This window comes from Barbatula barbatula, assembly GCF_947034865.1.
Source record: "Barbatula barbatula genome assembly, chromosome: 10".
NCBI classification, from domain to species: Eukaryota; Metazoa; Chordata; class Actinopteri; order Cypriniformes; family Nemacheilidae; genus Barbatula; species Barbatula barbatula.
The window spans coordinates 15,156,170-15,181,588 of NC_136773.1; the positions used below are offsets into that span (position 1 = coordinate 15,156,170).

General features: G+C 39.2%; 1 protein-coding gene across 1 annotated transcript in view; it reads left to right on the plus strand.

Annotated features, from left to right (window-relative positions):
* sema4ba (sema domain, immunoglobulin domain (Ig), transmembrane domain (TM) and short cytoplasmic domain, (semaphorin) 4Ba) overlaps nucleotides 1–25,419 on the plus strand; it is a 43,280-nt gene that overhangs the window by 8,420 nt on the left and 9,441 nt on the right. Inside the window, exons 2-8 of the mRNA XM_079466405.1 lie at nucleotides 7,768–8,167; nucleotides 18,426–18,586; nucleotides 19,764–19,826; nucleotides 20,426–20,524; nucleotides 21,524–21,635; nucleotides 21,720–21,836; nucleotides 22,235–22,392. Coding sequence (XP_079322531.1) covers nucleotides 8,041–8,167; nucleotides 18,426–18,586; nucleotides 19,764–19,826; nucleotides 20,426–20,524; nucleotides 21,524–21,635; nucleotides 21,720–21,836; nucleotides 22,235–22,392 — 837 coding nt within the window. The 5' untranslated portion in view covers nucleotides 7,768–8,040. The remainder of the gene's footprint in view (nucleotides 1–7,767; nucleotides 8,168–18,425; nucleotides 18,587–19,763; nucleotides 19,827–20,425; nucleotides 20,525–21,523; nucleotides 21,636–21,719; nucleotides 21,837–22,234; nucleotides 22,393–25,419) is intronic.

The window sequence follows — 25,419 nt, forward strand, 5'->3', positions numbered from 1 at the left end:
TGCTAATAGTTTTTAATGGTGGCTATGAACTAAGAAGTCCATCTGTTTGAAGGGTTTAGGAGCCACTGGTGGGAACCTATCTGTCTGTGAAAGGCCGTTTGACTGATGGGAGAGATATTGATGGCTGTTAGGAAGCGCTGTGCACCGTGTTGTTGGCCCTTTGATGTGATTGATGGGTGTAGCACACTTACAGCACCCTAAACATCTGTCTTGGGTATGTTAAGGCCCAGAGGTCTAGGCATTTTCTACACACTGTACATATGGCCAAAACGCACGGTTTGTTTAGGACTTTGTAGATATAGATCTGATTGCTCTAAACCAGTGTGACATAAAGATTTTTTTTTCAGATACATTGGCTGTTCAAGCATAATGCACATTTAAATGGAGGTAATGCGATCCATGAAAACTCAAGCAAATTCTGAACAAGCCTTTATATAGTATAGTTTATAACGTTTGGCATTAGTCAAAAAGATAAAAACACAATAGTTGCAAAATCGGATTTTTCTTTGGAACAATATAAACATTGCTAGGCAATTTTACATTAAAGTTAACATCAGTGGCATTGCTGCTCTGGAATAAAAGGTTTCTTGTTGACTAAAAATTCAACTGTTACAGTTCTGCCAACAGCTCAGGCATAACAGGAAGCAGAAATACAGTAGCACAGAAGTGTGCAAAGTGTAGTGCCCCTTATCAGCACCCAGAATGTCATGTCAATATTACCATCTCTGAATAATGCATCAAATTAGATGGTGAGATAATACTGAACAATGGGAAACATTTAGGAATAGGAACAGAGTGCTAAAGCCGACTGTGACCCACTTTTAAAAGCAGACTATATTTACTTTTTCAAACGCCAGCGTTGCTCGGATCCATGCTTAACTTTTAAAACAGCTGGCCCCAAATAGAGATTTCTGTAAATCCCTTAGCTCTAAATGTCGGTTTTTGATCAGGGGTTTTAAAAGAATTGCTGCAATTATGTCTTAAAATTTTAGAAAAACAAAGAACATTTTTTTGATACAATTTGGCGGTACTGCTTAGACGCAATTTTTTGTTCATTCGATCATTAAAAGTCCAATGTATGAAGTTTAGCAGCATCTAGCGGAATTGCAACCAACGGCACACAACCAAGTGGCTGACACAGCACCAAGATGTTGTCACATTTTCTTTTCCTTGCCGAAGGAGATAAAGCGTCTACGAAACTCTGTAAATCATTTTGTCCGTTTAGGGCTACTGTAGAAACAACATGGTGAATTCCATGTAAAGGGACCCTCAGTGTATGCAGATAGAAATAATTCATTCTAAGGTCATAAAAACAAAACGCTTCATCAAAGTTCAAAGTTTTTTTGTCAATAGAAATTACACACTGTACCTTTAAAAGTCAAACGAACAGTTTATTAGTTAGCAATATTATTTGAAATTCAGTAAGCTGGCGGTAAATAAAGTATATAAATAAGAAATCAGCACACTTGTAAGGCTGTAGAGCAATGGCATTCTTCCAGCCTAGTTTGTATGTAATTATATAACGGCTCCTGAAGGATTTAAAGCCGTAACTTTCTTCAGTCCCCTGACAGCCATCATATGAAACCCACAAGTCATATCTGTACTGTATGTTATATACCAAATAGGCTTAGCTGACAGCTTCATGCCTTAACTGTCAGAGCTTCATTAGCGAATGTCTGTGTAATTGCTGAGTGCACTTTTGCCTCTGTTGATGTTAGGCTAAAAGAAAATGAACTCCATGGAGCATCATTATTGGACCTCGAGGCACGAGCGCTCCGAGTGTTTCTCTTCTGCATCTTCTATGATTTTAAAACACCACTGACAGGGTAATAGTCCAAATGCATTGCGTTTGTATAGCGTGGAGCTGAGATTCTTTGCAGAGACAGGTGTTTGACTTCTGTAACAGCTGTTCTTTGTGATTTTAAGCAGTGGAGATACTTAGGTACTGTTTAGGATGCTGGAATATCATGACGAGTGAAGGACCCCAGCTGGTGTAGGCAAAGTCCGCAAGGTCTATCCTAGCAGAATCACTGTGGTCTTTTAATTATCCGGTTAACAGACGAAAGTTTTTCTTTCTTTTTTAAAGAATGTGAAAACCAAAAAGCAGAGTAACCTTCAGTTAATCCCACAGAAAATTGAAACAATCATCAGAGAAGATATTATCACAGAGGTCCTCCACAATTATATCGTAAAGACCCGTTGCAGTTCCACGGTTGAAAACTATTTAATAAGATCTGCACGCTGTAGAAATCGAAGCAAATGTTCGCATGCATTATTGCAGTAATTACAGAGTACGACTTATGCCAGCTGTGCCAGGAGAGTTATTCATAATACATACAAAATGAGATTTGACTCAAAAACGGAATAATGTCCCCAGTACTGTAAAGTTAACCTGTTTGCATCCTCAGTTCTTCTTTCCCATAGGAGGCCCTATGCTGTATGTATTGAGACTGTGGCTTTGTACTTCAGTAGATTAGATTACATCTACTCTGACATCAAAAGAAACATGTGACCCAGGTCTTGACATAAGGATGTCCCCATTACTTTCCAAGAAAACCTTTTGTATTTGAGGTTGATGCTGTATGCATCATATCTCAAAGGACTCTGTTCTGAATAGATAAACTGAAGAGATGAGGCATGGATACTCCCTTTGCTCATACAGGACTGCGAGAAATAGAGACCCTTAATATTTAAGACCACTTCCAGAAAGTCATCAGGGTTATTTCCCCTAAGGGAGATCCACTTACAGAAGTACTTCCAAAGAATGGTCAACTAATAACTGTCCCTTTAACAACTGTCCCTTTAACAACTGTCCCCTTTGAACCTTTCAGGATTTTTTATTTGCATTGGGGTCTAAAAGAATTCCTCAAACGTCATCATTTAACAAATAAGGTCAGTAGTATCATCTTAAATGTGAAGCTTTAAGATCATCCATGTATTGTTTCTCTTAAAGAAGAAAGTATTTTACGTTCAACAGATGCAAATCTCCACCTGGGTTCATTGTGATTCTGGCTTCTCCTTCTGGGAGCTGTTTTATATATCCTTTTCTGAGAATTGAATTTCCTTGTAATAAATACCCGAGATTGATTTTTCTGGAACTGGAACTTCATTTATGTTCTTAAGACAGCTTAGTTTAGGTTCTTTCCAAGTAAAACTGAAACCAATGTTAGGGTCATCAGAAGATGAGTCAATACTGTGACGTCTACAGCGTTGTGTAAGTGTAATTGCGTTGAGATAATTCGATTACGCGTTGGCTGATCAAAGGCTGATCTGGAATCATGCCTCATGTTACTTTACCCAGAGGGATGAATATGCACTGAAAATTAAAGCTAAACCACATGGAGCTTTTCATTTAAATATAGTTTTTCCTGACAAAGAGATGATGGCATTAGCAGGTCTTTTCTCAGACACTTCCCAGCTGTACCACGTTTCACAGAACCCACATCTGTTATGGAAATTTCTAAGCAGGAGTAAGGACAGAAAGAAAATCTGCTCGCAATATTTGCACATCTGACTCTGACCCCGTTAGACACGTTTTAGTTTAGAGAGATAGCGGTAATGATATTCCTGTGTCATTTCACAGTCATATTTCACATTTATCTAGCTACTCCCCCCATTTAATGAAGCTCAAGTGTGATGCTTTCATTTCAGAGGTATTTCTTGTAAAATTAGCTTGATCATTTGTTGAAGCTCTTTTTATAAAAAACTTTTTAACCATAACGGACATTTTTCCATTTTGCTTTGGCTATTTAATAAGATTTTAATTAGGCTATTAAAGATCTTTGACGGAGCATATGGATGTAATCAGGGCTGGTCAGATCATCCCGGGAGGAGTGGGCCATTAATTTCTTTAAGATGGGTCTGAGGCTTAGATGAGGGACGAGAACAGAAAAGAACTTAACAATATTACATTCTGTACTTCATGATTCACTGTTTCCATATAGCATAGACTGTCGAGGATCTTTGAACAGATACTGATGTTTAATTCTGACACAACACAAATGCAGCATCACTTCCTGTGCCGGCCAGGTGTTGCAATACTTCTTGTGCTGAGTCACATCATGCTGGTAATGTGATTCATGTTCATCTGAGCTTCATGTTTGCAAAATATGTGCAATGGAATGTTTCAACACTTTAAGGACTTTAACAATAATGAATCATAGTTCAATAGCACATGTGCTGGTTATTCTTCAAAGTGTCATGAGTCTTCAAGTCATAAACAAAACACTTCCAACATTTTACTGCATTGAAGAATTAATAATCCATATCAGTGCCCATTGATGCAATACCCAAACAACACCGAATGCCGCCGGTGTCTCATTAAACGTATATATAATTTAGATGACAGTATGGAAGTGAGAGATTTGCATAGACTTGCCGGCCTGGTTTGCTTGTTTAGCTGGTTTTAAGATGATCTTATGCCTTTTGACAAACCGGATCATCGGGCTGCTGTTTTTGTAAACAACTTATATTTCATGAGAAACACAAACAGACATTTTGTTGTATAGTGTACAGATATTACACATGAGTTTTATCGGATGTTGGCTAAATATAGATTTAAATACTTTCAGTTCAACATTATTTGTCCCTTTAGAGTTTTTTTTCGGTATTATTGAACTCTGCCTTTGATGGCAGTAACTGTATCATAACTGATGGGATAGACCAAGAATTACAATTCAGCAGAGCAACCATTTACCATCTGCACAGCATCCTGGTCCGCTCACTTCAGCAGTTTGTGCATTACAAGTCATCTCAAATATTCAGCAGAATAAGAAAATGAGGGATGAACAATATGATATGACTTTGTTTTCCGGAGACATTTCTCTAAAGTCCTGACGTACGGAACTCTGCAAATCAGCGAATGATGTTTGTTTCCATATTGCAAAGAATCATGCGTCATTACCATTTGTATATCTGTCTTTGTATACAGAATCCTCAGTCTCGAAAAAAATACAAAACAAAAAAACCCTTTCAGTCTAAATTAGAAAAGGCATTTAAGTAATATAAAGACAAGTTAAAACTATTTTGGCAGTAGTTGTAGCAAAATGGTTCATGTTTAAACATGTCTCTGGCTCACTATGGGGACATAAGGATAACATATGAGAATTGAAGTAGGATTTTGTCCATTTATCACAGTATATGCCTTTTTAAAACGTGTATTCGCTTGATTCGTTGCTTCTTGACACTTGACAGAAACGAAATGTGTGTGTATAATCTGTGCCATCAGAGGGACCTTCATTGTTCTTCTGCAGCTCTGCATGCATCTCACCTGTCCTGTCCAAATGAAAATTGATGGGATCATGTTGTCATTGGTCAGCTGGGATGTCACTTCAGCACACCCAACACCAAGAAGCTGATGGTGCTTTGTAATCGAGCCGCCCACACCAATATGGCAGAACCCACAGCCTTGACCAGTTCAGGACACATTCCAACCCCAGCATATGGTCAGTGGCAAGGGGAGTTTGACCTTGTAAACAAAGCTTCCGTCTGGGAGATTTCAGGAATGAAAATGTGTCAAATTAACAGAGCACAGACAAACGGTGTACTGTAGACAACTCAGAATAAATGGCCAAGTTTGTATGGTAGGATGTTGATATATTATATTATCACGACTGTGACTATATACAGAATGTCCTTCAACACTCTGTATGTTAGTGTAAATCTGTAAATCTATCATTACTTAAACATAATGTTATTATCACGTCTTTCTCTGCCTTTACAAATCATGTCCACTATGATCATTAACAATTCAGCAGTTCTTCAGAAGATCCTTTGTTACAACAAATGATCTGAATATATATTAAAAGGTTGAATATATTTTTATGTATCTATTTGTTGAAAATTTCATTATTTACTACCTGCCTATTCGATTTTCACATTCTGTTTGAACACGCAACAGTTTTCTGATTCAGTACTCCCATGTTTCCCCATGGGAGCGTTTCCGCCGTCTCCCAGATGGAGAAGTTGCCTTGTTTCTATCTTCTCTTTATTCAGAGACGACTGTCAACTGGTGTGCTGTACTCTCTCATGTTGTCTATGTTAGAGTAAAAGCATCCTTGCAGTTTTGGCACTTGTTCGGTAAATGCAGAATCCCGCTCGGAAATTAGTGCCAAATTTAAATGTTGGTTCAATTCTGAAGCAGCTGCAGAGCCTAGGAAGGTTTTAAAACATAAACACACATGGTACTTTGTTGACTCGTGTTGTACATTGTATTAGGTAGTTTTTGGTATTCTTAGGCTAGCTGGTACAATATGTGGTTGAGACTAACAAGATACGCGTATCTATAAAGCCAGATATGCTGATGAAGTTTAGGAAATGTATATAATCTTATAGCAATTGATTGTAGGCAACATCAAAGTTAGCTGGAATAAAATACAAGACTTAAAATCTGAACAGATTTTCATACACTTGCAGACTTTTCGAAAGTTTCAGATAGAAACACACGGACTAAACAAATCTGCGCACTGACCTTCTGCAACAAGTCCAGACTGAAAATCTGGGCAAAAGTCTTGTAGTATATTTAGCCTTAAATTCATTTTCGTTTTCGAAATAACACACTTGCAGCATGTATGTTTTTTTAAACACCTTAGACGCCGATGTCAGGTGTTTTCTTTTTCTCCCACCACACCCCATTTGTTAGCTTCTCCACGTTGATTTATCATTGATGTTAAATCTGTTGTGCGCAATTGGATTAGTTTTGCGGTTCTTTGAAATGTTGCTCTGTACAACCAGAGTAATGGAAACCAGTTAAGTGTTATTGCACTGATATATTGGTTGGGTTCAGTTCTGGAGATGTAGATCACATATCAAGTGCTGTTCATATTACTTGCCATCCATTTAATTTGCCTTGCAGTACAACTCAGTGTATTATATGTCTTTACGTTGCTTATTGAAATGGAAGCGAATGAGGTCATCTTAGCAGGAGGGCGGAAATTATAAATTGTGTGACGTTACCTGGAATAGCTGTTCTCAGAACAGTGCTTTATGCAATACATGATTGATGCCAGTGTAGGTGATTATGGAAGAGTGGGGACAACTTCTCTATATGTTCCGTTTAAACCGAGAATGAGGCACTTTTCCATAGCTTCCCGAGCTTAATCAGTGCTTCCACTTTTATTTACTTAATCACATATCTACAGCCCATAAAAACAAACATGCACGCATGCACGCACACACACACACACACCTATTTTAATGATTAGCATTACGATAAAACACAACTGTAGGGCCCTGCTGAGAGCAGTGAGTAAATATTTTGTTAGCATGTCCCTTAGGGCTACATATTTTTGCTCATGTGGAGATTCTTGGCACTAAAACTTTAATGATTACTGTCGGCGATATTACCCCACACGGAGAGTTTATCGTACAGGTAGGAAATACTTTGCTTCAACTCTCACGTCTCCCAGTGCTGTCAAGTGTGACCTTACTAGACTGGGTATGGGTTTTGTTTAACAAAAAGAGGATGTTTACTTCATTTAGAAACGGATAAATGCTTGTAATAAAGAACTCTATATGCATGGGCTGAATTAATTCCACGCACCACACTTGTGTGCGCCAGCTGGGGGTGAACACACAAGACCACCTACCCAGCTAAAGTGCTTTCCGGGTCACCAATACAGCGCTTCTCTCAGGTGACACTGGCAAGACTGAGAGGGACTGAATGTTATACACCCAGAACTCAACTGTTGGGATGTAATAATAAACGTTTCTCATCTTATCTTGCCCAAAAAACATTAATGCACATATTTTGTGTCTTGCTCATTACAGATTGCTGAGAGCTCTGCGTTATCATCTGCACAAGCACATGGAGACTGACTTGAGCCTTTCCACTGTCCTTGAGGACCCGATTTTTGGAAGTCCACCATTCTGAGGCCCCGCTCAGGGAAAGATCACTGGTCATCGCATCAGTCGCATTCCTCTCCTCTTCAGGGGAGCACAAGATTCCAGCTGAAGCGAAAAAGAAAATAAACAAGGGAGGAAAAGATCTTCATGAGTGCCAGAAGATCCTGAGAGGGAACACTCCGTGATCTGAGGAACAAAATGTGGGCACTGAGCATGCCTCGTTTCTCTCTCCCAACCCACTCCCGGTTCATCATCATTCTTCTCCTGGTTGGATGGGGTCAGGCAGCTGAAGATGATGTCACCCCACGCCTCAGTTTCTCGTACAGTAAGTCATAGACCCTGACAGAAAAACACACATGCATTCAACAACAGCTTGCCGGACAAATAATCAGTGATTTTCGTAGCATTTGATGAGTAACATCGTGATAAAAAGAAAATCTAGTACTGTCGAATCGATAAATCTCAAATCCAACATAAATGTTTGTGTTTATATATGTGTGTATATCAATGCACACACAGGGACAGATGTATGTTATTTATACATGTATAAATAACATATATTAACATAAATATTCATAAATTTACATTGAAATATAGCTGATGTATAAAAAACTGATAATAAACATATTTCTTAAATATATAGGCCTACTTGTTTTTTGTGTGGTAATATATACACACCCCACACATATATTATATAAACACAAACATTTATTATAGGATCGATTAATCGATTTGACATCCCAAGCATTATAATTTACATCATAAAATTATTTATCATCCATTAAATGCATAATCATCCATTTTCATGTATGTCAATATGTTGAGTTATTTAGGATGACATCACTAGTTTGAGAGACGCTCACTCTGTGCTCTCTCAGCATCAGCTGTCCTGCTCCTCACATTGTTAGAGTAACACATAACTGGTGGTTGGTGTCCAGCCGTGCGACTGTCTCCTCCTCAGTCGACCCATTTGTGTAGATCATACGTTTACTGAAAAGTGTGTAAATGGTAGGGGACTAAAAATAAGCCCGGCGTGGAGCCGACCGTCCGCAGTCAGGGTGCTAAGAACTCAGAGGGGGCTACGAGCTGTTGGAGACCCTGTCATCGCCCGCCATGGACAGTAACAGTTGCTGAAGTGTTGATAAACAGAAAACTAGGCTGATTGCATCACGTTGCCACTTTGTTTACATACTTCACCATTGCGATGCTAATACGTACACACACCTCTTCATGTCAGTTATCAAAAAGCAACCAAGTAGCTATTTCAGAATTGTTCAGTAGCCTCTTCGATGTATGTTATACATGCTCTCTTATAAAAATACAATTGTGGCATCTCTAACACAAGATCTGTCCTGTTACACACAGCCCACTTCCTGTCCCATCAATCGCAGACACTTTTGGGTGGGTCTGTTCAAGTGTTTGCAGGTTGGGTTGAATTGAGGGAAGACACGATGTGGAACAAATGTGTCTGTAAACATTGTGTACTGTGGTGCTATTAAGTTACTTCGTAGTTTTCATCACCAAGGCAAATAGGTCTTTTGTGATGCGACCAAACCATGGCTTTGCTCAAGCAGTGACATGGGACGTGTACGCTCCTTTTGTGTTCAATATACAGGAATGTGATCTTTTATTAAATACAATGTCACGTGGTGAGATGCATACATGTGTGAGATTGGTGTCTTTGTCCGCAAATCCTTCAGCAGAGATGGAGCGATGGTGGAAAAAATGCAGGTAATTGTGGGTTTGTCCGGTAGTTTATCACGATGGACAAAGACGTATGTCAACTTATTTACACCCACCTGCAAATCCTTTCCACATTTACCTCTCACCTTCAATTGGTTCAGGACAGGGAGGGGGTTAAATCATACCCGCCTGAACATGCCTACAGTCTCCATTGAGGGTCTATCTGCATGAAGGCAGTCTCTCTTACCCATCAACCTACACAAAGAGGGGTCGTATATTGCCCCAACAAAGCATTTCACAATTAAACATCCCAAAAATATTTTCTTATCTAAGTTCTATCTAATCACCAGTGTAGTTCTTTGTTCTTTTTGTCTTTTGCTATTTGTTCTTGTGTGATCCTTGGCATTTTGCTGCTTAGTAAGAGAAATGCAGTTGCATCTATGTGTCACTTGTCCTTTTTGCTAACAACACGAAGAGTTGAGCCCTTTATCTGAATATGTCTGAGAATACTGGTTTAACTTAAGTAACCATAGTTTTTTGTTTTGTTTGTAGTAAAAGCATAGTAACCACATATTTACTATGGTCTCACTGCAATAACCATAGTTGAAACATGGTATTTGTAGTATAATGTATAGTAAAAAACATGGGTGCTACACTGCAGTGTTCAGTGCTTTGCATATGTATAATAGAAATATATTTAGAACAGAGAAAGGCGTCTGTGCTATAACCGGCTTCGAGTAAATTACTGCTAATTAACTGCTCGCTCCTTGCACCAATAATTCAGCGAGTTCAGGAAACCGCTTGTCTCACACGGAGTCTCATTCACAAGTAATTGCATATAAGTGTTTACGTATGTGTGTAGGAAAGTTCTCACCAAACACAATCTTACATATTTAAAGGATTCGGTTCCAAAATGAGAACTCAATATTTCAAAAAAATTAAAAAAATCATGTTTTTTATTATGTTATCGTGTTTTAAAGTGTTTTATTGTGTTTGTTAGCTGTATTTTTCTTTTTCGTTATTTAAGATCAAGAATCAAAATCGAAAATAAAAAAAACACAGACTGCAGTTTGATTGATATTAATTGGACTGCACAATAAAAACTCGTACAGTTGTGGATTCATTCGAACACATACTGATAAAATGTATATCTTGAATGCACTGTCAGTCGTTTTGGATAAAGGTGTCTGTCAATTGCATAAATGTATTATAAATGTAAATCTAAGGCTATACATCTTAATTTTATACATGTGTTTTAAAAAAAAGTGTGAAATAGGGCTTTCACATTACCAAGAACATATCTTACAATACTACACGGTACCAAATGTAAGACTTACTTTCACATGTGAAACTAAATGTGAAACCAGTAGGTGGCAGAAACCGTTTCGCTCAAAACCGTTGATTTATTCACCGTTTGTTGATATGTGTCACTGTATCGTCATGGTCTGAGCCGTTCAGAACACCGATAAATTTAGGAGCATAACATCGCAAAGAGGCGACATTACATTTTTACATTTACATTTAGTCATTTAGCAGACGCTTTTATCCAACGCGACTTACAAAGAGTTCGGGGAGCAATAAGCGATATGTCATACAAAGAGCAATAGTACAATTAGTGCTAATACAAAGTGACTAGTTTCAACAAAAGCTAGACCACTACCTGTTGAGAGAAGAGGGTTAGTGTACGTTTTTTTTTTTGTCTGTCAAGTTTTCGCCGAAGAGGTGTGTTGTAAGTAGTTCTTTGAAGGTTGTGAGAGATGTGGTTGACCGGACCGCATTGGGAAGAATGTTCCACCAGGAAGGAGTTGTGAAGGAGAATGAGCGGGAAAGGGATTAAGTGCCCTTATGAGAAGGTATTACAAGGTGACGCTTGTTTGCTGAACGCAGGGTTCTTGATGGGGTGTAGGAGTGTAGTAGAGTGTGAAAGTATGCCGGCGCAGATCCAGTGATAGTCCTGTATGCAAACATCAGTGACTTGAATCTGATACGGGCTTCAACCAGTAGCCAGTGGAGAGAGAGGAATGAGAGAGAACTTAATTTACGGCACTACGATACTTCCGTAAAATTTTATTTCTCTTCAGCATATTACACCTTACAGCCAATTACCGTTATATTATAATTTGCCGCTGTTGAACTTTTTAGGTTTTGTCCTTGCTTTTAACATATAAATATCATGGCGATTATGCTTAATAAAGCATGGGAGGTCGAAATCTATATTAAGACACGATTAAGATTAGGATTAATCATGCAGACATAGGGTCCACTATGTTGGTGAAACCTGACTCTGGCTCAAAGGTGAATAAGATAGCCAGTGATGTAAACACGCTCAGATCTGCAGAGCAGCAGACATTTCACTAAAGGAATGGCTGCTCCTCCCTTTGCTGGTTTCCACCTTCCCTCCATGCTAATAAAGAAGTTAATCTGGCATGAATAATGAATGGGGATTTGTGTGTGTGTGTGTGTATGTGTTATGTTGTGTTGATCTGGTTCTCATTATCAGGAGGGATCAGGACTTCTGGAAAGAAAGTCTACATCTGCACGGCGTCTCTTCTTTTGTTCCTCTCTATAGTACACACTATGCTGCAGCGCTTATAGCGCATTAGAAATTTAAAATGACACCTGTAAGCGGTTTATGTTACAGCTCTGCGCTATCCAGCCAGTTTCCCCTCTTGTAAAGGTGGAAAATGAAATGCTTTTACAGAAGGAACACAAAGTGCAGGAGGACTTCACATTTGTATAAAGGTTACAAACATCTATACACTGTATTTCATCCTTTATCAATACTGTACTTGATTTATAGGCGCAGTCTAAAATTTAAATGGCTGCATTGTCGAATGCTCGCGCAAAGTATGCTGCGTGATTCACAGTGTGATATATAGCGTGCACATGGTATGGTGATCAAGGCTGTAGTTCATTTCTTAAAGGATTTTGGCTGGAGTTGATCAGACATACTTTACATCAACAAGGCCTGCAGCCGGATAGATCTGCGGTACGTGATGTCCGTGGAAAGCTTCCAGAACCTAATACATGTGGAAAATGCTACATTCCTAAAGGGAGCGATCCATTCATTTTATTTAGCCGCATGTATCTTCTCCTTTGGCAAATTGGAAATCGAAGAATATCTGTTGTCTTTTGTACCATATAATCGAAGTCACAAATTAACGCTTTGTAAAGCTGTTTGCAACTGGAACATATCAAACTGTGACATGATTTAGGAATGTGTCAGGGTGGCTGTCTAGTTTATCTCTTTTCTTTAAGTTAAGGGTTTTGCGTGATGAAAGTGTATTGCGCTTAGCACGCTATAAATGACAGCATTCTAAAGCACACTGGGAGAGGATACGTCTCAAGAATCATCCCCTTTAAAGGGACAGTTCACCCAAAAATACAAATTCTGTCATCATTTACTTGCCCTTGAGTTGTTGCAAATCTGTTTTAATTTCTTCGCCCCCTCTCTTTTCTCCGTACAAAGAGAAAGATATTTGGAAACATTTTTTAACCAGACAGATATTTGACCCCATTGACTACCATAGTCAAAACAATTACAACTGTAGTCAATAGTCAATAGTGCCCCAGAACCGTTTACTTCCCTACATTCTTTAAAATATCCTCTTGTGTGTTCAACAGAACAAAGACATTTATAAAGCATTTTTTCCTACTGTGGTTGTCAATGATGGCCGAGCATTCTTTCAAATATCTTTTTCAGTTTTCATCGGAACCCAAAAATGTATACATTTACTCAACCGCTGAAGACAGAAATGTGTTTACTTTAAGCCACCACTCAATTGCTATCTAGACAAATGCAGGAAGGAATATCACAACGGCTGATACAGCACTAATACAGTCACGAGCTTCTGAATGGAACCCACTCATTCTTATTGCGATTCCCTCATGATTGAGTTGATCTTGGAAGAGCTGAAGTATATTAGAGGCACATCGTGAACTAGCTCATCGATAAATCAAACCTGTCAGACCTGTCGGGCAATAACACCCATACAAACTCCAACACCCGTTTCCACCATGTGTTTGTGTGGAAGTCTCCTCGATTGTTGGAACTGCATCCTGCATGTTCAGTATTTACTTGTTTGTTGGCACCTGTTACCATGGAGCTCAACAGCCACCCTGAAACAGGACCGTCCTGTCTTGATCTATGTATAATTATTACAGATAGTGAGTGTGTGTGGTGCAGGTTTGTGCAAGTGCAAAACTTGTTTTGTTGTTTTATTGGAAATTTTAATTAGCCTCTTTTCAACAATAAATGTTACCACTCGGCATGAAAGGCATATTTGCATCTTTTGTTGAAACCTTTCTGCCGTGCGGGTTGCTATAAATTCATTGAAAACATTTCTGATTGAAATGTTAACTACACAACATCATGCACATTCTTTCTCTTTCATTTAGTTTTAAGTTGGCCCTTTCTGAACTTGTTGTGTTTACGTGGGTTCTGCCAACATCTCTGTAAGGCAAGTCAGTAGAATTTGTGCCAATCTTTTAATGCTCATGGACAATGAACAGTACTTTTTTGCTGAAGTAACAATACTGCATTTATTCATCTTAGTTTATGATAAATGTGCTGTGTGTAATTTCTTGGAGGATCTATTGACAGAAATGCAATATAATATACATGACTGTGTATTCAGAGGTGTATAAGGAGTGAACGTTTGGTCGCAATTCGCAACTTTACAGCTAGATGGCGCTATATTTAAAACACTGGACCTTAAAATGCTGAAACTTAAGTAAACAAACTCAATCACAAAAATTATGGGCTCTTTTAACCAAATGGGTGGTTCCATTCTTAGATCTATTGAGCATTATTATCATTCCTACAAAAGTGGTCTCTCTTCTCCCTTACAATAATGTCTCTGGTCCGACTCACTAAGCTTGTGTTTGGCCTACCCAGAATTCCAGCCATCACCATGGTGCTGCTGCAAACTGCCACTTCTGTACCTCTCATGCTAACAAGAAAAGGCTGTGCCAGCTCTCTAAACAAACACAAACCCCTCTACTGAATGTCCTATTGGATCAAGCCCCATTTACTTGATGTCTTAATGTTTTCTGCCTACTCCCTCATAACTTCAGATTGCTTATATTAACAATATTTCAAGTAGAATTTCTAATTTTGGAGTGGGGAGACCCGGTCCCGGCAAGCAGGCGAAAGAGTACAGAACGTTTTTGACGGGCAAACCAAGTCTTGCGTCATTCCTTTCTCTTCCACGGTCATTTCATATCAACACGAGGCATTAATGAAAACAGAGCGGTGTGAGAAGGGACTGTGCAGTTCTCCAAACCCTCTCTTGGGAAAGTCGTTTTCCTTTTTTACATTTTCCCAGGAAGATTTTGCCGACCGCTTCCTCTGGACGTCCAGTATGAGAGGGTTGAGAAGAACATCTATGTAATTTTGTGTAGTTTAATATCGAATTGTCTGTTTTGTTGTCTAATATTATCCAATGTGTGAATGTACTGTAAGCACAGACGTTCATGGTCTGTGTCCTGGGAAAGAAGATTTTTTAAAGGCACCATTACACTTCCTTAACTTTCTAAATGTAAATGTATTACACTGAGTATTAATCTCCCTGGACAATAATTGTGAATATGACTTTAGTTGCTATAACAGACCCATGAACGACTGTCCTCTTCTGCCATCAACATAAAGCAGATGCATAATTTAAAGCTTGCTCATAGGCCTCCTAGAAGGAAGATTCCTTGTTCCTGAATAAGTTGTCATCATCGTAATTCTTAAGCACTGTTTACAAGAAAATAATAGAAGAGGGCTTTTTTGCTGTACAGACAGACCTAACATCAAATGCTGCCAGAGCAGACAGCACTTTGTCATTAAGGCAACAGGGGGCTTGTCATTCTCTTGACACCAGGAGATGACATCATTTCTTTCTCTTCACCACATGACGTGTTTACCTGGCACTCGGAGAGGTGAGAGATGATGTAAACACAACTGGTACGAGGTTTTCTGTGGCAGTCGCTTTGGGCATTAGTAAATGCTTTCCGGAAATGTTCTTGAATGCTATCAACAGTTGACACTGTTGCAACATTACCAGCTGTGCAATGTGACTAAACTGTGTTTTTTATTGTCTGAACGTGCGGGGTTGTGCCTTTTACATAGAAAGCATATTTTCCGCATCATATGTAGCATCTACTTTAATTCACCGTCTGTCACAGTCTTAACAAAACACATAGATTTGATTTCATACAGACGGCCAGATTGCCACACACGCTCTTTATTTTTGGTGCGATCCTCTGTGTCTCTAATTAACTTTGGGCAAGCACTGTTAGAGCAACCGTTGGGAATTCTGCTCCTTAAACCCAACATAGAAGGGGTTCCCTAAAAGCCTGCATAATTAATTTCGCTCTAAATGGATTAGAAAGCAAAACGCTACGGATATGGCAATCCATTTAGTTGTGGCTTTCACCTAAATAAAAGACATGCAATTGCATAATGGCAATAATAATCTCATATTGCTCACAACAACACAAAGGATGTAACACGGCTAAAGTGATTTATTGTCTTATTAGAGAAGAATGAGGGGACAAGAGCTAATGCAAAACTATAGACAGGCATCATTGTGCATTAAATGAGACATTAAAAAGTGCATCTATGTACATGCACAAAAAACGGCCTTATTATTATTTAAAGGTCTGGTGCATGAAATTTAGCGGCATCTAGCGGTGAGGTTTCAAACTGCAACCAACGGCTCACTCCACCCCTCCTTTTTCAAAGCACTACGGTGGCTGACACGGCACTAAGATCTCGTCACGTTTTCACTTCTGTTCTGAAGGAGACGACGTATTTACAAGACCCGCTCTGTAGAGCCGTTTGTCCGTTTAGGGCTACTGTAGAAACAACAAGCCGAATTCCATGCAAGGAGACCTGCGGTGTGTAGATAGAAATAACTCGTTCTATGGTAATAAAAACATAATGCTCCATTATGTTAGGTCTTTATACACCTCTGAAGACATTGTAATGTATATTATAGCAGAACCTCCAAAAAAACACACAGCACCTTAAATCACTGATGTTTTTCACATGGTCTGTTTAATATTTTTATTTTAAAAGAAGATTTCACAGATTAAGGGAATTCAATACAGGAATGAGACAAGAACATCTAATTATATGTTGTACGCTTCAATACAGAGACGATATACTTGTCCCCTACATCCCACTCTTGTTGACATTCTTAACCCTCTTTTCCCAGGAGTGGGAAAAGGATAAGCCTTTTTCCCAGCATGCATCGGTGTAGTTTTGAGGAAGCGAATGGCAGCTGTCGTCTTCATGTAATTGCCTTCGGGGAACTGACCTCAGTCAATTCAAACAATAATACCACAGAATCACTGACAGATAGAAAGACCATTGTCTCTTGAGGAAAATAGTACTGTCGCATAGCTTAAAAATTCAGAAATTTGGGGTTTGCATGGACTATTATATAAACACGTTTAAAATCCTTGTTTTGTTTACTGGAACCCCTACAACATACTTGCTTTAAGACTTCTGTAACCTTCTATTTTGGATCATATTGTCACAAACACATGTATTTTTGATATTTAGTATTTACAGTCGGTTTTACAGTGACACTTAACCCAGGCTACAGTGATCGTTCACATTTCCACTTGAAACGCAAAACATTGTACTTGTGATGTGGGGAACAATTATTTGCTTCATTGTGTGAGCCACAGGGAGAAAGTCACAGCACCGGCCCCCTGGAGAATAATTGGGGGAACAGTCTCTATCAGTGCAAAGCCCTCCAAAGCCTGTTTGGTATTGGCCTTTATCCTCGTCTCACTAAATAACCATTAAATTTCTCCCTAAACCCGCTGAAATGAATGGTGCCAGTGTCGAGCAGTGCCGTGTTTCATCCTGTAATCAGAGAGAGGGTCACTTTGAGAAACACACAGAGGCAGAGACCCGGGTAGGCTGGCACTAATGTGGCGTGTTGATCCCCTCCTGTGGTTCAGCAGACTGGATTGGGTTGTATTAAGCCCTCCTGGTTGCAGACTCATGCTCTATTATTATCATATTGTCTCCCCGGTGGCTCAGGAAGTGAGCGAGAAGACCCTCCAGAGAAACGTGAGCTTTTAGAGTCTTACCTCATCTCAAAGTCAACCACGGGAGAATAATCGGAGTAAACATTATATGTTCTTTAAATGAGAGATACCCGAAGGATCACATTGACATTTTTAAAAGTAAATAAATCAATGACATGATTTGTATGCCTTGCAGGCGTTGTGTAATGTATATATTTGTTGTTGCTTTGTCTTTTTGACTTGAAACTTGAACAACACTTTGTCACACTCCATGTTGTTGCTAAGTCGAATGGCTAGGACAGCTGGTATCTTAAATCAATGTAGTATGAGAGTACTATATGATTCTGCCATGCTACGGAGAGACAAGAGTGCTTTCAACACTTTTACTTCGTTTTTAAAATCGCCACCAAATTCTCAAGCTGCTTGTCTGAAGTCATAAAAAATCCATGCAAAGTATGTTTTATTATTCCATTGGGAAATAAAACGCAGGAGACAATCCCATCGCCCCCTACTGGTCTTAAAGAAGCTTCTACTTATTGCTGCCGGTTGTCATGGAAACAGAGAAATCATGGGCTGTCATAATCACACAGTCCAGTATCTTTGATTAAGAGATGAACATCTGTCTGTGAGCTACCTGTGACCACACACACACTCATTCTTCACCGGTTTTAAGCGCTTTGTGTTTGCAACAGGTTCTGTTTGCTTTTGCCTGACAGCTATTAAGTTCTTAATCCATCCAATGTAATACCGTTGTCTCATATAGGTACTGTAAAGTATGTGTCACATGTCTGACTTTGATACATTCATCATGGTTTCAGTAGGCTCGGTTATCCTCACTTCCTCTCTCCCCTTTCCATATCTGCTTATAGATGCAAACGAGAGGTCAGCCAAGAGATTTTCACCCGATGGAGTCTTCAATTACACCTCTCTGCTCCTCAGTAAGGAGGATAACATGCTGTACGTTGGCGCTCGAGAGACTCTCTTCGCGCTCAATATCACCAACATCAGCAGAACGCAGCTGCAGCGCAATGTGAGTAGCCCTAGCACTTCCGTTGGATCCAGATATCAGAGACATTTGTTGTTTATTTTGCATTTTTCTAAAAAAAAATGTATAACACTTCAGCATTTATTGATCTTGGTTAATGTTCGTTAATGTCACACAGCATTACCCAAATTATATTAGTAATAGCAATTTGAGTGAAAAGTTTAAATGAAACATGGTAAATGTCAAAAATATATTTATTTGAAATAATGACTTAGAAATAGGGATGTAACAATTCACATGTTATAATCGATTTTCATCCGGCTCACGGTGAATCTTCACATCCATACTTAGAAATTGTGCAAATCAAGATATTTCTTCTCAATTTGACATCACAACATTTCCTACACTTTCAGCCCAGCGTTAAATCCAAAATAAATAAACCCAGCTGTTGGGTTACATTGAACCAGAAAATGGTTTATATTTGACCCAACAATAAGCTAAAACAACCCAACATTTTTTGGTTGTAACAACCCAGCGCAGGACATTTTACAACCCAACAGTTGGGCTCGTCCCTTTTTGACCCAGTGTTGGAAATAACCCAGCATTTCTTAGAGTGTACATCTTTATGTTTTAGAAAATATTTTATTTTTAGTGAGGTCTCTGGCCTCAGACTTATCCCACTGTACTGTGCTTTATGCATAAACACTAGAAAATGGAGGTCCAGATGAGTTCAAATAACCCCCAATCACTACACCGGCAGTATATAAACAACCGCACCTCACCTGTTATGATAGATGATCCAGCAACATTTTCTTTCCATATTTAGATCCAGAAACTCTCATGCTTAAGCCCCTCCATTAACAGACAGCGGGCCAAATATATCAGCACTCTTATCTCTGCCATTAGAGTTATTCAGTGTTGGATCCAGTCATCACTGAAACACACATATTACCCGTGTTATGCAAACACTGTATATACTGCTTTTTTTTTATTTGTAAAAATTAACTTTTCACGTCATAAATGCAGTTTACTGCAAATATTCCGTATTGCATAAGTCATTACAGGAATGTTATAGCCGAGGTGACTCACTGTACCCAGTGTACTCAAGTGATGCATATGTGAGTGTTAATGCATCATGTTACTGTAAGTGCACTGTAGCCACCGAGAACACTCCGCTTGCCTGTCCTTATGTAACACAAGCTTACAATTTTCACTTTTGCAGTTAACGTGGAGCACGCCGCAGGAAAAAAGATTCGAGTGCGATTTCAAAGGCAAAAAGTTACAGGTGAGTGAATGAAATGTTTATCAGACCAGATTAGAGTCATAAAAACGCTTAACATCACTTCATTTTGTTCTCAATGTGATTTTATTCACTTTTGGGAGCCATTGTAGTTCGAACTCCATAATATCCATTTGCAATGCAGATGTGCTCGAGTAAATGTGATCCAGACATCGTGCCCCGTGCTACTCTTTCAGTTAGCGAGAGCCATTATCGCTTTGACACGGCCACGCTGTAATTTCCCTGAAAGCTTGACACCGAGGGCTGTTATTAGATTAATAATCCGCATGCCTAATTTGCTGGCAGATTGATTTGTCCTGGGAAGGTTCGGATAGATGTTGAGACCCCTATGAAGACACCAAAATTACTGCCGTTTCTAGAGAGCGATGACACTCGGCTGCCAAAAAACCTCTCCCAGACTATTACAGAGGAATTAGATCAGGATTAGTGAAGTGAAAACTCATTTTCAAACCCAGCCATTTTGTGCGCGCAATGAAGTGCCAACTAACATTTGCTTTTGTATTGGCACTAGCATGTCTATTAAATGTATTTCTTAATTCTATCATTTCTCATGCACTCCTTTTCTTCCACCTCTCTCAATTCAGACCGACTGCTTCAACTACATCAAGATTTTGTTGAGTGTGAACAGCACTCATCTGTACGTGTGTGGAACGTATGCTTTCAGCCCCATCTGCGCGTACATCGTAAGTACCGCCCGTTCGTTTTTCCCTCTATTTCACCGCTTCTCTCCGTGCATTTAACTGGCTGCAGGGGAGGAATTAATTATCCATGTAATTTTCTCAGTCAATCAAAATCTCCTCTGTGAAATACATTCTTTCTCTCTCCCTGAGGGTAAATGCCATTTGGATGAGAAATGATTATTGCCCTTCACTTTACTTAGACGCCTTTCTCTCTGGAGACTGTGGCTGCATCAGTACTGTATGTGCACTTGAGGGGTCAACACTTCAACACTGACCATTAAAATTGAAACATGGCAATGAATCAGGTCTTGTGTCGCAAACCCGCAGGAGGGACTACAAATTGTATTGCTTCAAATCTCAATTGTTTCTCACAGACAGCAGTGAGATGAAGTTAAAAGCAAATGGAGACGTTACGTTATTGACAATTTGAGAAGATCTTAAAGTGATAGTTCACCCATGAATGAAAGTTCTTGTCATTTTAAACCTGTATGACTTACTTTCTTCTGCAGAACATCAAAGAAGATGCAATTTCACTAAATAGTCACTAAAACTCTTCAAAATTTGATTTTGGGGTGAACTATCCTTGAACACAAAAAAGAAATCATTCTCCAAGAAGCATTACGGGATAATGTACTTCGCCTTCTCAAAACTCAAGAGATCCAGAGACATCTGTCTCCTGAAATGCTTTGCAGATGTACGGTTTACCTTTACGCCCCTATAAAGACATAAACGGTCAGGCTGTGAATAAATTAAAGTGCATCCAACACTGCTTCCTCTAGACATCCTCCTCTATCAGTGTCCTCGGCCCACACACAGTCAATACTCCACAGCACCATCCCGTTGCCTTGAGTTTCCCCCTTTTCTTGCTTTATCTCAGTAACATAAAGTTCTGCCACATAAGGTCCTTGTTTAGATATACACAGCTGGCGAGGAGTCAGGACAGTGGATGAGACGGTGCATGCAGTCTTCACAAGAACATCTCTGTTCCCTTTTATTCTCCAGAACACGTCTGATTTTTCCCTGGTGCGCGGTGAAAGCGGCGAGATAGTCACTGAGGATGGCCGGAGCCGGTGCCCTTTTAACCCTGAATACAAGTCCACCGCCATCATGGCTGGTACGTGCTACTGTACAAAAAGCGGAGTATGATTTTGGTTTCCAGTATTTTTGTTTGTTGGCTTAAATGCTGATTGATTTACAGATGGAGAGCTGTACACTGGCACGGTCAGTAACTTTCAAGGGAATGAACCCATCATTTACAAAAGCCTTGGCCCGGGCACGGCTCTAAAGACAGAGAACTCGCTGAACTGGCTTCAAGGTAAAATTTGCAGGTGCTATCAGCGAGCGTACTTCATTCTTCAATTCATTCTCTTAATGGATTTGACTCCACTAAGGTTTTTCATGTAAAGCAAGGCGAGAGAAAACAAAACAAGTCCATTTTAGTATCCACTTACACAGTTACATTCTACTCACTTAACTACAGAGCAAACAGATGAAGGACATACGCAAAATCAATTCTGAGCACTTTGGTATTGTTTCAAAAGATCGTGTATCACTTGCTTCAACTAGTTTTGTCTTATAAAACTGATGCCAATGTCTATATTATAGCATTGCAGAGGCATTAACTGCACATTACACACAAACTCATATTAACAAACGCATGGACCATATGGTCCAAGGTTTGGATTGACATTTTTGTTTGTATTATTTCCTCAGACCCGGCTTTTGTGGGCTCAGCTTTCATTCAGGAGAGTTTGCCCAAAGGCAATGCAGTGGGCGATGATGATAAGATTTACTTCTTCTTCAGCGAAGCGGGAAAGGAGTTTGATTTCTTTGACAACACCATTGTGTCACGCATCGCTCGCGTGTGTAAGGTAAGAGATGCTTCTGTGAAAACGGTATGTGCACGTTGAAGGGGATTGGATGAGGGCCATTCCCCCCGTAGCAGTAAAACACATATTGAATGTACATAAAATTCAAACAATCCGTTTAAAGGTGCAGTGTGTGAAGATCTATTGACAGAAATGCAATATAATATACATAACTATGTATTCAGAGGTGTATAAAGATCTTTTTTAATGAAGGGTTATGTTTTTATAACCTTAGAATGAGTTATTTCTATCTACACACACCACAGGTCTCCTTACATGGAATTCGCCATGTTGTTTCTAAACGGACAAACTGCTCTACAGAGCGCATTTCGTAAATATGTAATCCCCTTCGGCAAAGAAGCAAAAACTGTGACAGAATCTTTGTCTTTTGTTAGCCACCATAGTGCTTCGAAAGGGAGGGGTAGGAGTGAGCTGTAGGTTGCAATTCGTAACCTCACGGCTAGATGCTACTAAATTTCACACACTGGACCTTTAAATCAGCTAATAAAACAGCACGAGTGTATGTTTACATTATTTACAATGTTCCTCTAAATGTCCATTTATTTTTAAATATATCTTTGGCAACCAGATCTGCCCTTTTTGTACTTTAAATTTACCAGCGTTTGTTTACATTGTAAAGTACTGTACGTATCAATGTGTTCACACATGTTTTCGTTATTGCACCAGAGTATGTATGTGTATGACACAAGGAGTATATGTGTACATGTGCTCACACGGCTGTGTGATCGTTTCATGCGTCACACTGTTAACAGAGGTGGGAGATTAGAAGGTTTGTGTTACAAATACGCATTACTCATTCCAAAGTTCTGCATTTTCTTGGTCCACATCCAAATCTTATCACTGCTCTGCAAATATTAGCATTCATCTCTCGAGTTGAGTTGTACGCACACCACATGGACATAAAACACACACATTCCTCACAGGATGAGATGAAAAGAAACATTGATTACAAAGTTGCTCATTCATTCTGCCTTTGAAACCAGAGGTCAAATTAAATAAGTGGCACATTTTCGCTTACCGTATTATTATGCACTGACTGCATGAAATGCCTCTTAAAAGTGAAATGGTTGTCATGCCAGGGGAGGATGGCCTGCTTACGGTATTTGTATCCAGTACCTCAAACATTATCCCAGGTTCCTTTTTTAGAACGTCCCATATTCCTCCTGCTAGTTCAGCTGGAAGCCGGCCATAAGGAAGGCTATGCAATGATAATGTCTGTAAGCCTATTTGCCTGGCTTGGTACCTTATCTCCTCTCATATAGTAAACAAATTTAATGATTCCTTCAAAGCCCATTAGCGGCCTTAATCGTCAAACATTCTGTGATGTGACACGGAACAAAGCTTCGCTCACGGGCCAGTGCACAAGTCCTTTTCTATCACATCTTTGACTTTTTTGAAATGTAATAAACTTTGCCGTGCACTGTTCTCTTCAAAAGTGGTTTAAGCAGCGGAGCGTTTTTCGCGAGTGAGGAGTGATCTGAATCGTAAGAGAGTTTCTACTTAGCCAGCTGGGCTAAAGCATTGACCCTGTCTGTTGTAAACGGTGCATGAGTAGAAAGCAAGGTCTGCAACATCCTTCCTGTCTACATTTGGAAAGAAAAAGATTTCACTGCTCTCTTTTAAAATGTTGTCTTCAATATCACTATAATATGTTTATCGGTGTGTTGTTGAATGCACAACCATGTCAGAAATGGTGGAAATTGTGATTTATAAAAGGCTGTGCGTTTGCGCTGTGTTTTCTTAGAATAGATAGGTTTGGGTTTGGTCATACATCAGAAGCGTTAGTACAGATTAAATTGACTTTAATGCTTTGGTAATAGTTATAGTTCACCCAAAAAATTCGATCATCATTTTGTCACTTTAAACAACGACTTTCTTCCGCAGAATACAAAACAAGTTATTTTGAAGAAAGTTGGAAACCGGACAGCATGGCTCCCATTCACTTCTATTGTATGGCCACAAAACCAACACAAGTGAAGGGGGGCCACTTAACAACATTATGATTGAATGTAATTTAATAAATGTATATGTAGTTGTGGATTTGTCTTAATGTTGGCTGGGTTATAGTGTAACTCAAAGTTCAACTGTGTGTTTAAACTCTTCTACACTGCCGTTCAATCATGTTCGGGTGTTCCCCTTTAAGAGATATTATTGGAATGTGTTGTTGCTGTCCTGCTGTTAGCGGAAGGCGTTGTCCATAGTGTTGGATTACAATAATATTATAATTAAAGGAACGCTCATTTTCTTTGGAGAGCTGCTGAGATGGATGAATAAATACAGTGCTTTTGGGATATGGCCTTTGCGCAGGGCTGTACCTTAACTTTTATTGCACATAGCACTGGTGCTACAAAGGTTTTGTAGCACAGGCCAAGTATAAAATGTCTGTTGTCATCTGTAGTTTGTCACACGAATAGGCAGGTCACTGACAAATTAAATCAATGTTACTTACAGATGGATAAATTTGGGCCATATCGTTTTTAGTTTACCTCAATTTGTTTTCATTTTCCTATATACTGTACTATACAAAAGTAATATTTTTGTCCACATAAAAATACAATAGTATACAATACTATAGTATTTATTAAACTAAACTGCAGTAAAAGTTCCAGATACTATAGTATTTTTGAATCTTACTATAGAGCTTGTTAATCTACTTCACGCCATGTTAAATGTTGTGCCATCTTGGGAGGATCGCTGCTAGAGCGTTTAATGCAGTGTTTAATGCAGGTTTTCCTGTTTTTATTAGGAAATAAAACTTTGGTAGGTCGGTCTTGCTGTGTTAAAAACTGCAATAGCATTGCGCAGAGTCGTTCACTTTCAATTTCTCTATATATCAAACAAAGAAAGTAATGGTACATTTCAATACAATAATAACATTGTATTATCCTACCAAGATGGCGGCTCCACTGCAACATGCTACATAGGGCGTGATGTCAGCTTCACATTCTCTATAGTATACTTAAGTTTTACAACAGTTTATCAATTTACTACAGGGGTACTACAATTAGT